The sequence below is a fragment of the Sinocyclocheilus rhinocerous genome, unplaced genomic scaffold (genome assembly GCF_001515625.1).
Source record: "Sinocyclocheilus rhinocerous isolate Xijiao unplaced genomic scaffold, SAMN03320098_v1.1 scaffold590, whole genome shotgun sequence".
In the NCBI taxonomy this organism is placed as follows: Eukaryota; Metazoa; Chordata; class Actinopteri; order Cypriniformes; family Cyprinidae; genus Sinocyclocheilus; species Sinocyclocheilus rhinocerous.
Window position 1 is genome coordinate 318,740 of NW_015637177.1, and position 14,268 is coordinate 333,007.

The 14,268-nt window shown below is 40.3% G+C and overlaps 1 protein-coding gene across 1 annotated transcript in view; it reads left to right on the top strand.

Moving 5' to 3' along the window:
* Nucleotides 1-14,268, top strand: part of LOC107748832 (teneurin-3-like) — a 308,518-nt gene that overhangs the window by 278,771 nt on the left and 15,479 nt on the right. The window contains exons 19-20 of the mRNA XM_016563808.1: nucleotides 11,561-11,810; nucleotides 13,946-13,966. Of these exons, the coding sequence (XP_016419294.1) occupies nucleotides 11,561-11,810; nucleotides 13,946-13,966 (271 nt within the window). The remainder of the gene's footprint in view (nucleotides 1-11,560; nucleotides 11,811-13,945; nucleotides 13,967-14,268) is intronic.

Consider the following 14,268-nt stretch of genomic DNA (forward strand, 5'->3'; position numbering starts at 1 on the left):
AACTTCAGGAGCTTGACAGAGGGGTCTTTTGAAGTGCAGTCATTCGTGTAGAGAGAGAAGAGCAGTGGGGAGAGTACACATCCCTGGGGAGCGCCAGTGCTGATGGTGATAGTCCTGGATGTGAGTTTGCCCAGCCTCACAAGCTGCTGCGTGTCTGTCAGGAAGCTGGTGATCCACTGACAGATGGAGGTGGGCACGGAGAGCTGTGTGAGATTGTCTGAGAGAAGGTCAGGCATGATGGAAGTGAAGGCCGAACTGAAGTACACAAATAAGATCCTTGCGTAATTCCCAGTTTTGTCAAGGTGTTGCAGGATGTAATGCAGTCCCATGTTGACTGTGTCATCCACAGACCTGTTTGCTCTGTAGGCAAACTGGAGAGGATCCTGCAAGGGTCCAGTGATGTCCTTCAGGTAGGCCAGGACCAGTCGCTCAAATGTCTTTTTGACCACAGACGTGAGAGTGACAGGTCTGTAGTCATTAAGTCCAGTGATTTTGGGCTTTTTGGGGACCGGAATGATGGTGGAGCGTTTGAAGCAGCAGGGAAATTCACTCAGCGCCAGTGATTTGTTGAAGATCTGTGTGAAGACGGGGGCCAGTTGGTCAGCACAGACTTTAAGACAGGCAAGTGAAACACTGTCTGGGCCTGAAGTTTTCTTAGATTTCTGCTTCCTGAAGACCCGGTTCACAGTGAGAGCGACAGGTCTGTAGTCGTTAAGTCCAGTGATTTTGGGCTTTTTGGGACCCGGAATGATGGTGGAGCGTTTGAAGCAGCAGGGAAATTCACTCAGCGCCAGTGATTTGTTGAAGATCTGTGTGAAGACGGGGGCCAGTTGGTCAGCACAGACTTTAAGACAGGCAAGTGAAACACTGTCTGGGCCTGAAGTTTTCTTAGATTTCTGCTTCCTGAAGACCCGGTTTACATCCTCTACACAGACCTTAGGCACAGGTTGAATGGTGGGGGAGGGAAGGAGGGGGGTTGCAGGGAGGGTAGGTGAATGTGTGAAGTGCAGATCAGAGCGGGTGCTGGGTGTCAGTCTGGCCTTTTCAAATCGACAGTAAAACATATTCAGATCGTCAGCCAGTTGTTGATTCTCCACAGACTGTGGGGGTGGTGTCTTGTACAAGGTGATGTTCTTCAGACCAGTCCATACTGACGCCGGATCGTTGGCTGAAAACTGTTTTCTCAGCTTTTCAGAGTAGTTCTTTTTAGCCACTCTGTTTTAGCCGCTTTGTTAGTCTGTTCCTGGCCTGGTTATACAAGACTTTATCCCCACTTCTGTAAGCATCCTCTTTGGCGTGACAAAGCTGTTTGAGTTTCCCAGTAAACCACGGTTTATCATTATTAAATGATAAGAATGTCCTGGTAGGAATGCACATATCTTCACAGAAACTGATATATGAAGTTACAGTCTCTGTGAGCTAGTCCAGATCGGTGGCTGCAGCTTCAAAAACACTCCAATCAGCGAGGTCAAAACAGGCATGTAAATCCCGCTCTGCTTCATTAGTCCATCTCTTTACAGTCTTTAGTACAGGTTTAGCTGATTTCAGCTTCTGCCTGTCGGTCATTGTGGTATAACAGTGATCCAATGTATTACTGTCTCTGGTGGGACATGTAACGTGCTGTCTGTATTTTGGCAGTTCACGGGAGATAATGTGATATGCATCCTTAATTGTTGTGTAAAAGTGATCCAATATATTACTGTCTCTGGTGGGACAAGTAACGTGCTCTCTGTATTTTGGCAGTTCACGGGAGAGATTTGCTTTGTTAAAATTTCCAATAATTAAAAGAGAGTCCGGGTATGTTGTTCCATTTCAGTTATTTGTTCGGCCAGCTGTTGCATCGCGGCGCTCACGCACACGTCCGGAGGCACGTACACATTCACGAGAATGAAAAAGGAAAACTCCCGGGGAGAATAGAACAGTTTACAGTTTATGAAGAGCGCCTCTAAATTAGGAGAGCACATCTTCTTCAGAGTTGTTACATCTGAACACCAACCTTCATTTATGTAAAAACATAGTCCACCACCTCTCGTTTTCCCCGTTAACTCCACGATACGATCCGCTCTGAACAGCTGGTAGCCCGGCAGATGAAGCGCATTATCCGGAATGGCTTCACTCAGCCAGGTTTCAGTGAAGCACAATGCAGCAGATTTTGAAAAGTCCTTGGTTGTGCGGGTGAGGAGATGTTGTTCACCCATTTTGTTAGGAAGGGAATGGAGATTTGCTAGATGGATACTAGGGAGCGCAGTTCGTGGAGCTTAACCAGCGCGTCAGGCGCATTTCCCTCTTTTCCGTCTGAGCACGCGTTTGACTAGGACCGCTGCCCCTCCGACCAAAACATCCAACAAAGCGTCTGAATAATCAAAAACCGGGAAAAAATTGTCTGGTGTGTGTTGCCTTATGTCCAGTAGTTCGTCTCTGGTAAAACTAAGAGAATGACTAAACACAGAACAAACAAACAAAAACAGTAAAAGAATGGGAGCGATCCACACCACGACAGCCATACTCGGCACCATCTTAAAGCAGAGAGTTTAACTTCATTTAACTTTTGTGCAATGATTTGGATAGCTTCTCCATTTTATGAGTGCACAGGCATGTTGTTTTTTGAATGTTTACTTTGTTTATTTATAGGTTCTAACTCTGATGCAGCTTTGTTTCTTTGTAACGTAAATGCTGCACTTTCTATAGCATTCACAGGGAGGAAAAATGAGCCACTAGTTGTCCAGACTCTCTTTTTGTTGTTGTTGGCATCTTGAGTGACACTAAGCCCTCTTTTACTTCACTGGCTGAGAGCCATCTGTCCATACAAATTCCAACGGTCTTTCATCTCCTCTCCATGCCTGCTGCCCTTGCTTCGTCCCTGACCCCCCTCTATCCACCAGCCCCTATACCTCCTGATCCCTAGCATATCCAACTGTCTGATTAGTAAGGCACCTGTCCCACCTAGAGCATCCCAGAATACACTGCTGCAGGTCATTCAAGCTCTGTTGGATGTCATTGATTCATGATTGTGGATCCTTAGTTCCACAGTTCAAGCCAGTTAGATTTCTAAGGCTTCTTAATAATAATAATAACTGTGCTGCTGTATTGTTAACTATAAAAAATCAGTGTTATTTGAGATGCTGAAACAAAATACCATATATAAATATTACATAAAAAAGAACATTTGCAACTAACTGAAAATAAATTTTCATTTTTTTAAAATGTCAAATTAAATCTGAAAAAATTATCTAAATAAAAACATTAAAAAATGACAAAAGCACATGACAAAAGTAAAAAAAAGAAACTAAAATAAAACGTGAAAATTATATAAAATAATTTTTTTATTTGAAAATAAAAGATAATTAAAAATATTAATGCATTTTAATCTATAAATAGTAATTATAATATTGTCATATTAATTATAATATAAAATAATAATAATGTTGTTGTTGCCTTTATAAAATGTAGGTAACTCGTACTACAATATTTAGTGGAAGGAGGCTCTGTCTCCCATCACCCTTTCAGAGCAGCACAATGTCATTTGAGAGCACTTATTACTGTCAGTAGTCTCAAAATGGCTGCAATGGTCTAACAGAAATTAATAGTAGCTATCCAGGTCCATAAATGTTGAACGTTTAGTGTGTGCAGCGAGGGAGCTACAACGTATGTAATTGTAAGTGTCCATCTGAAATGTGTGTAGCTCCAAGCTTTAGGCCTGAGAGTCTTTCAGTGTATCTATATTCTTGTCTAGTTATAATGAAAGGAACAGAGTAATAAGACCTACAGTAATATCCTCTGGGGTTTGGTTAAGTGTAGGAGTGTTTGTTTGCATTAGCTTCCTGTCTCTGGTGACCTCACCCTGTCACCACACTTTTCATGCTGTCTCACGGGGAAAACACATGCATGCTTACATCCAGACAATGCCCAGCCACAAACTAAAACACACTCGCACTATTTTAGCGTCCTCCATCTGTTCACATTCACAGCCTTTTCTAAAGGAACTAAGTTAATCTACAGTCAGCCGGTCATTATCGCTAAATAAACCAAGACAGGTTGATCAGGACCTAATCTCGTGTAGTCGTGAATCCATGGCAACTTTCATTGGCCAAGGCCCGCCCATGAGGCCATTTGACCGACATGTCAACCAACCAATCACAGTTTGTTTCGTTCAGCGTTACGTTTCGGGGCGTGGAAATGTCACCACAATAACAGACCGGATCAGGACCCAACAGGAAACGAAAATATGAGACTAGCACAGCTGTGTAGGAAAACTAATAACCAATTATACGGTTTATCGATCACTATATAAAAGTATTTGACCGCACAATTCGGTGATTGAATAATCAGAATCAAGTATTCCAAAGTGCCGTGTAATAAATATTAATAAAGTATTTGCACTGGCATCTACCGGGGCTGATTTTATATTGCCACAACTGGCAAGTCAAACGCCTTGTCCCAATGCCTCACTTGATGTGCATTTGCAATCGTCAACTCGTGTCCATGAAATCCACAAGATTTTAAGATATCCCATTTGTTTTTTTGACTTCAGAAAGGTGTTCATCCCCATTATATGCTCAGTGTGGAGGAGGACTGCAGGATCCCCCATACAGCAGATTAAATATATGTACATTTATTAGATTTCCATATGTGAAATATATTGCCATATGTAAGTATATATGACCTATTAGAATTTGGAACAACTTCATATATTAACATGATAGGACAGTATAGACAGTATAGACAGTATCACGTTACATGTCGATATGCTGCTCCAACAATAGACATGCATTTAAAACATTTATTACAGAAACATATATAAACATACAGATTTTTGTATGTATGGTTGCTACATATAATACTATGTAAAATCATCATAAAGACATTATTAATCTAAGCACATATACATTGGTAAGATATAAAAAATCCCCATACTAAAATTTGTATATCTTCTTTTACCCAGAGAATGTACGTGAGTTCTCCGAACTTACTGTGCATGCATCATAGTGGTTAGTCTTTCATTTATTAGTCATCATCTATGAAGATTCTCAAGCAGGCAGAGGAGTTAAACCGACTGTAAACAGGGTGGTTAGGTGGGGCTGAGTATTTTTTTTTCTTTTACAGTAATGCTAAGTCCCCTCCTTTTCTCCCCCTCTCTGTCTTGACCTGTGGGCTCTGATAAGGCTTGGGAAGTCTGTGTTTGTGTTCATCTTTGGATGTTCACATGCCATAGCTAGCACAGGCTCCAGTCAGGCATGCTATCTTAAAGAGTTCATTCACAGAATCCCCTTGCTTATGGAGAGCCCTCGCACTTCCACTACCACCTGCTGCCTTAATGTGCACATATATATATATATATATATATATATATATATATATATATATAAAGCGACACAGTTTTCAGTCTGATACAATTCTTATTTAAATATATCTCGCAAATATTTGTGGAGTTATGAGATTCTAACAAAAGAGAGGAAAAAATAAGCATTGTCTTAAGACGGAGAGATTGAAGGAGAGTTGTTGAGACAAAAGAAGTGGAGTAGAACACAGGACATTAAATGGTACACTGAGAGAAAGAAAAGGAGGCAGTGACAGATGGTTTGTGAGGTGTAAATGGAAGAAAATTGAGTAGGCTACAGCTTCAGCTCTATCTCATCCAGTTTCTGACCCAGCATAAACACAGCAGCTATAAACTCCAATTCAGCCTTTTATTGGCAAATCACTGCTTTCCACTCATAACCTGTCCCCTTTTGTCAGATTTTTATATAAACACACATCACGCATATCAAAGGAACAAGTACACACAATCATTATGAGCTGAGGGCTGTCTCTCTGCATGCCTGAATGAATAATCCAGCACGTCCCACGTCAAGAGCCGTTAACATTCTGGGGCTAGTCATAATCTGTGTGTGTGTAATTGAAGACATTCGTTGTTGTGCGTGTGGGTGTATATACATCCGCTCGCACTATTATTTCCAAGCCCTCATACGGCAGATCAAACAGGTGCGGAGTGGGTTTCATTACTGTAATGCGACCGCAAGTCATTTGCGTGAAAGAGCGACTAGTGCGCATGGCTCCGATTGGCCATTGAAAATGTGTTTTCGTGTGTGTATATCTGAAGCGACCTCCCTCGGAGAAGCTCAGTTTGAAGTCAAGGTCGTGGGTCTCTCCCAGTGCCAACGAGCCTCCCTTGTCCAATTTGTCTTTGTTAGTGGAGCATCGCTACAGAGTAGCCTAAAAGTACTTCAGAAAGCAGCCCTCCATCTACGTACCTCCATCCCTCTCACTCTTCTGGCCAATCCCTCGCTCAATGGCTTAATCGATGGTGGGTGGTTGATCAGAGGAGGAGGTATATTGAGATTTATGGGGACGTTTAGACCGCGATGCGGCTGCTGTGTGGACCGGTGCCCAAGCACACCCGAGAGGGGGCTTAAGATGGCGTCATTGATCTCACTCATAATTAGCGCACAGAGGAGCTAGATGCAGAATTCCAGCACGCTGCCCGATGTGAATAATTTAGCGCGCACCGCATGAAGTCATCCTTTGAAGTGCAGCTTTGAAGACCCCCCCCACCCCAGTTTCAAACACCCCGCCGTTTTCAAAGCAACTCCCAAAAAGCAGCTAACTGTGTTCGCAAGGACGCTTTCAGAAAACATTCTATTGACTTGGACACTTTTGAGTTCACCTGCACACTTTGACTTGATGTGTGTAAGAACACTTCCTCTTACTCTCTTAAATGTCTTTGGTTCTGTCCAGTCTTATCTTTAATCTTTAACGCATGTGCGCAAAGCAAACAGTCTTCCTCTCCAAAAATCGCACACAGACGCTCACATTCTCTGTGTTTTGGACACACACTCTTGCGCTGTTCCAAAACGGTGAGCTGACTACACAGAAGAAGGCAAGGGAATTATTAATTAGAAGTAAATGTATATTTCATTCACATTGATAAAAATTGCTCGGTGTAATTAAAATGAAGAGTTAATTTGCAAAAAACGATAAACGGCATCTTTAAAAAATGAACTGACTGCCTTATTCTCCACATATAGCGCGATCTCTAAACATGTTTTGTCAAAAAAGCCGGTATTGTCCACTTTCAAGGCATCCCGAGGTCACGTTTTACAGCATAAGCCAACAAGCGTATTCAGGTCAGGTGACAAGGCTGCAAGTCAGTTCAAAAAGAAGTGCTAGCTGAGAGGAGTTTTGTCAAAGCTGACTAAAAGTGATCGAGGATGGATAATTTTGACAAACTTGATGAGCCTGTGATTTCTTCTTCAAGGCATAAAAGGAAACAAAAGCTGAAACCTTTTCACTATACCTTGCAAAAGCAGCGCGTTACAATGGTGAGGGAAAAGCTGCTCCCTGTATTGCGTGTAATCACAACAACAAAGTTTGTCAGGCATCTACATTGTCAGCTGAGCAGATTACAAAGATTAAACAAGTGTTTTTGTTAAACTGTGAAACATGAAATGTGGAGTTATCTGCTTTTGCCAAAAAAACAATGTTGGAGTTATCAGCTTTTGCTAACAAACTTTTAATATATAAAAACATATTTTCAATTAATTTTAATTTTGTAAGTTACCTGTATTTTATGTAGAGTTATTATTTCTTAATCAAAACAACCCAACTGCACTTTGATTGATTTTACGTAGAATTCACAATAAAAATGGAGTTATCTGTTTTTGCAAATGAACTCTTCAAATGAGCTGTGTATTTTCATGCTACAGACTATACTAAAACCAGTTGAGTCAAGTCTCTCCAGTGCATAGTGCTATTTATTTGTCACACAAGTTCCTGCTGATGTCCATGAATAATCCAGCACATCCCACATCGTGAGCCGTTCTCAATTTGGGGCCCGACATGATCTGTATATGTCTAATTGAAGACATTCATTGTTGTGCATGTGGGTGTACTACATCCGCTTGCATTTCCAAGCCCTCATACGGCAGATCAAACAGGTGCGGTGTGGGTTTCATTACTGTAATGCGACAATCTTTGTGTGAGTTGTGTATTTTCATGCTTCGCACTATATTGGAACCAGTTGAGTCGAGTCTCTCCAGTGCGTAGTGCTATTTGTTTGGCATACAAGTTGCTGCCGATGTAGAGCATTCCGAATCGGACACTTCTGAGGTTCTGTGACGGTTCTGATGTAGGCAGCGTAGCAGCTAGGTTTTGCAACACAACTTCTCTCTCTCCTTCTGGGTGGAGGGCTTGTGCTGAGAAGGCAGTAGGAAGTTAGTAGAGTTCACAGTTGACAGAAGACTTGTGGTGGACTCTAATTTGAGCACTCACAGTGGTTTGTGGTGGCACATGTTATTTCTGCTCCGTCTACGAATCGCTTGTCTCTCCCTGATGCCCTCTGTCTCCATTCTCTCTCTCTGTCTTGTTTGCTTTCTCTATGGGAACCGAGAGCCAGCAACACCATTAAATTCAGCACGCTGTATGAAATTCTGAGGCCTAGCTTAGCAGGTGTCATGTATCCTCAGCTCTCTGTGCTGGTTCTTGCCATTTAATGTGATTTGTGTGCATCTGCTAAGAATATGAATGTGAATGTAAACTCTGCCTGACAATGGGAGTATAGAATATTTTATCTTTTTCCTTTTAACATTTTCAAATCTCCTTTTCTTTATTTCTGAGCTTTCATAAGTGTCAGGCCAGATATTTTGAGTTTCTTGTGGGGTAGTGCATCTTGTATTTAAGGATTCCCTGGTTTCTGTTTGCTAAATGAACAGTTTTACTGTAGTGCTGTGTTACATTTATGCAGTATTGACCTGCTCAAATGAATGGAGAAAACATGCTGAAGCAACATGCTCTTTCAACACACTTTACATTTCAAAACTGGTTGTTAAAATTTAATGTTTCTTTCATCGTGAAAGCAGGTAGCTATTCAATAGCTTGTAAATTCCTTATTGACCATAGCTGCACATTTATTACAATTTCAAAGGCTTGCTGACTCTAATGTTAATGTTACATAGACTTAACTATTTGGAAGGTATTTTTATTAGAACCTATTAGTGGAGAGTTAGACGTCAACAAACAGACATGCTCATTTACCAAATGTGAATGTGCCAGTGAGCACGTCGGCGCTGATGCTTGTCTTCCCTCCTCCAACATTTTGCAATTCCCTTTCATAAATCATGAAGATATTTCTGTCTATAAATGCACGCTTTAGTGATGGTTCCTGCTGACCCTCCTCTCCTGGTGCCCCCTTGATCCGAACCAGCATTAAAAAAAGATCAAAAAACTCTTCATACCTTTTTTCCACTCTAGGGCCTGATAAAAGACCCCCTGTGTTCTACTTATTGCTAACCTGAGGCTTGATCTTTTGTGCCCGTTACAGGCTTCAGTCACCGTGTTTCTCAAAAATTTGACAAGAACTTTTGTAAGCTTTTTCTGTTAGTAATTTTCAGATTTCCCAGAGCGTGTAACAGTTGTCGAAATGTTTGAGGGCATGTTTTCTCCTCTTTTAACTTCATAATTTATTGTTACTGTCATTGCTTATTGTCGTTTACCAATTTACAAATTTTTATCTGGTGTAAGTATACTTTTACTTTAACTTTTAGTCATTTAGCAGACACTTTTATACAAAGCGACTTACAAATAAGAAAAAGTAATTAAAACTAAAAGCTAAAACTCTATAAATATTATATATATACATATTTAAGAAAATAAAAATGACAAATGCATACAACAACATTTATGACAAAGGTATACGATTCCAGCCTCTCATAAAACAAAAGAAAAACCTGTGAACAGTACTAGTAATGCTGCTGTCGGAGGAACAAGATAAGGGCATAAGGGAAATGATGGGGCAGCAGTGGAGTCTGGTGGGTTTTAGTCATAATCTGGTGTTGCTATTAGTGCACCATTCAAATATGTCCTGAGGGACAATATTAAAGCACAACATCGATGATCAAATTCAAACCTGGGGCCAAGTGAGCTCATCACACAGCCCAAACCCACACCCTGTGGCATTTCCACAGTGTTTAACATGCACGCACACACACAAATATACAGTGAAACTATCAGAAACACTCTCATGCATGCTTTTCCCCCACATATACTCGACCTTGCAGGCACGCAAATTCACAATTGCTGTGGTTATAGGATTAACCGGGGTGTATTACCTGGATTCAGAATTGAAGAAGTGCAGTCACAGATAGAGAAACAGGAAATAACTTTAGTCACGATGGGTAGTGACTTGTTCACGCACAGTTTGGTGACAGTTAGTCTTAACTGGCTTTTATTTAACATTAATAATGCTATACCTGCTTTCACAGGCAAATGTTCTTAGAATAAAAGCTTAAAACAAGTTTACAAAAGTCTGAAAAGAGTCCACAGCAGTTTGTGAAATCATTTTAACAGTGTGTGAGAAGATGAGTATTAGTTTTTCATTTGGAACTAATACGAGGGAACAAAAACAAAAATATATATTGATGTAGTTTTTATTTTTCAAAACTTACTGTGATGCACCCAACAGTCATTTCATCATGTGATTCGATTAATCGATTCGCTTAAGTTGCCAGTGCCATATAATCATTCTGGCAGCATGTGTTTGGGCTGTTTATTGATTCTGAACTTCTGCCAGATTGCTCCCTTTTCTCACTGCTGAATATATTAGCACTTGAATTATCAGAATGCTACATTACTATATGCCAGACGGTTCTGTGAACCAGTTTGAAAACGGCAACACCCTTTGATAGCATTACATTAAGGTGAAAAACATCTGAGAATAAAATATTCAAAAGCAAAAATTAATTACTGTTTAAGAAATGCTAATACGTAAGATATGAAGCAGTTCTTTTTTCCTAATTGTTCGTAATATCAATTTGATACGTTTCCTTGTTTATTTCTGCCTAATTTATTTAATTAAAAAGATAAAAATAGTAATTTAATATCCTATTTAGCCAAAGATATAGATAAAGAGGTAGAATACTAAATGAACTAAACAGATCTCTTGTTCTGCATGGGATTTATAGGTTATTATAGCAGTAATGAGATGCTGCATAGATAAACTGTCCTCTCGTTCACTAAATGGGTATCACTGATTACATTTTTATGGCTCATTCTTTTTCTTTGATTATTGTTTGATTGGTTTGGTGTGGTCTAATGGTTTGAGATTCAGGCTGATAACTGAAAGGTTGTAGGTTCAATCGCATTTCTGGCCTTCAGCGCAGCCTATCCTCAGGTTGCTGAAGGGGGGATTGTCAGGTACACACACACAAACCATCATGTCTGTGTTTGCAACTTTCCAGACAAGCTGTCAGTGAATGTTTTGTCTGTGTTGGTCTGTATACATAATAATGCATATATACAGAGCAACACAGATTTACAGTCTAGCTGGAACGTTCCAAACATAGCCTTTTGAACTTACGTATCCAATCATATTAGAGTACTGGATCTAACTGTTGATTATTGTATATCAAACACATAAATGAACATTACATCATCAGAATCACTGTTATGGCTATTCATTAGATCATGCCATTAATTTTTAATTGCCTCTTCATCTTTCCAAATTCAGCTCCGTGATGATATACTATACAGTTGCTCACCCACACAACCCTCTCTTCCTGTCCCGCAGGCATCCTGTATAAAGGCAACGGTGAGAACGTCTTCATCTCCCAGCAGCCTCCAGTGATCAGCACCATTATGGGTAATGGGCGCAGGCGCAGTATCTCCTGCCCCAGCTGTAATGGCCAGGCTGATGGCAACAAACTGTTGGCTCCAGTGGCCCTCGCCTGTGGATCTGATGGCAGCCTGTTCGTCGGTGACTTCAACTACATCAGACGCATCTTTCCCTCTGGAAACGTTACCAGTGTTATGGAGCTGAGGTAAGAAACGCAAGCTAGTACATTAATAAACAATATAATGTAGCCTTTGTGCTAATGATATGAACACTGCGTGTCGTTAGACTGTAATATGGGGCACTCAGCCCAGTGTAAGGCTCATGTGGTCTGAGAAGAACATGCTGACAGTTACAGGGTTCTCATCTGTAGAGGGTGACTCATTACTGGTGCTCTCGCCCCCTTAAGCCAAGAAGAAATGCATATTCCCATCTACCACAAGCCTTCTATTGAGCTCGTCCAGCCCACATCAAAGGCTGTGTGTGTGCGCGCGCGCGTCTGTGTTTATTTACTGAGCTCAGAGAAATAACAGTGTTTATCTCTCAGAGTTTTTCTGCCAACTAAACAAAGTTGTTTTTGTTTCTTCAAAGAGATTAATCAGAGATTTATAATATAGCCTTAAAGCTTATAATTTAAAGAAGCTGTTGATTCTACGTATGTTTGTTCTTTCATTGAAATGTAATTGTATTTTGTTGGTCGCAGGGCATTTTATATGTCACCAAATCTATTGTGGCTTAGTTTAATTTCAATTTCAGTTGACATTCAAAAACTCAAATCTCATCATTTAGGAGTTTGCATACAACTGTTGGCAGCACAAAGTGAATTTTTTTTTTTTAAATGCATTTTTAGTATTAAAATGTTTGAATCTCTAAATGCAAGCTAAAATGTAAATATATGGAAAGGAGTTCTTTTGTATGCCCTAGTTGTTCTTTTTGGGCAAATTAAACTCAACAGCCCCAGTCTCCACTCACTTTCAGTGTATGGAAAATAGAAGTCTGCACATAATATTAAATTAATTCCTTTTACGTTCCACAGAGGATACAAACACATTCAGATTTGGAGTGACATGAGGGTTAGTAAATGATGACATTTTCTCTTTAAGAGGAAAATATCTCCAAAAAGCTGTCAAATGTTCCATCTCTATAATAGAAAAAAATAGTTTTGATTGTTCAGTATGTGTTTAAAAAAAGAAACAGTGGTGATAGTGATTTAATAATCTAAACTATCTGAAATATTCAAAGTATATTCCCTCCTGACTGTGATCACAGTGTGATCTAATCTAAACACCATGAAGTGCAGAGCTGATACATTACAAGCATGAGGTGAACACATGTGCCCTTTTCTTTCAAACTTCGAGACCTGTCATTTCCTTTCCTTAGATCTAGAGTGGGCTCACACATCCACAGTGAAAGAGACACGTAGATATTCTTTCAAAGTGCTCTCAGGGTTCCTCTATACATGAAATCAGAGCCGTGTCTCGGGTCTTTTATAGACTCTCACTGAAATGATCATAAATTCTTCCCTCACACTCGGTGGGGCCTAGAGGGCCCTCCATGTCACTCTCCACTCTCCTGCAGCACCCCATTTAGCCATTGCGGTGATACATGACCGTATCTCCTCTCTTGCCTTATCTCTTGTTCCTTTCTCTTTTGGCCTAAATCGTCTGTCTCGTCCTTTTAGCCGCCTCTCGTTTTCCATCTCATGTTTTCCCTGCCTGTGTCTTTCTATCATTGACACTTACTGTATTTTTAACCTTATCTTATCATCTTCCGTTCCTTCCATCTGCCCCCAACTTGATACCTGCGCAAAAATCTCTCATATGTGCGCTCACACGAGGTCTCTATAAATGGCCCAGCACTTAACAGGTTTCAGTATCATCTTTGTGCGTCTGCTGCTCCTGTAAATTAAATTCCTTCATTAAAGCCGTAAAACACATGGATGAAGCAAATGAAATGGTGGTCCTCTGTGGGACATATTCGCAGCGTGGCTTCTGTGCGGCTAAAGGCAATGTTTAAGGAATTGCTTTTCATTGTCTGGGACACAATCAATTTGCTATTATGGGCCAGTTAACCTCAGCGTGTGCTGTGAGCTCATACTGCTCTTCAGTTCCCAGGTGGAATATTCACATATCCAACTCCGTTTAAGAAACAAGACAAAGTACAGATAACAGGCCCGTCTTGCTGCATTATTTCCCATCTATGTGCGAGAAGGAAAGATTAATATATGCACACCTGTTTTTTTCCCCTTTCTTGACAAGATTTATGTGCTTCTGCTGTTTTACTCTCTCTCTCCCTTTTCTTATCTCTCTTATTTCTGCTCTTTTTTTCCTCTGCTACCCTAAGAAATAAAGATTTCAGACATAGGTAAGCCATTCCAACTCTCTCACCGATGCACAGCCCCTTTCAGTCTGGTTGCAGGCCATTCTTTATACAAGTATTTGTCTCCCCATAAGTGTTGTGGCATGCTATCAGAAGTAAACGTAAATGTGTCATCTGCTTCAGATGTTTATTGGCGTACCAGTGACATTTTGTGATAATTCTTAAAGTTTGTTTGATTTTCTTAGTCACATAATTAATTTGCTTTAAAGCTCATTGCCCGAATCTCTAATACATTGAGGTCTGAAAGTCTAAGACCATTAGTTTTTATATATATATATATATATATA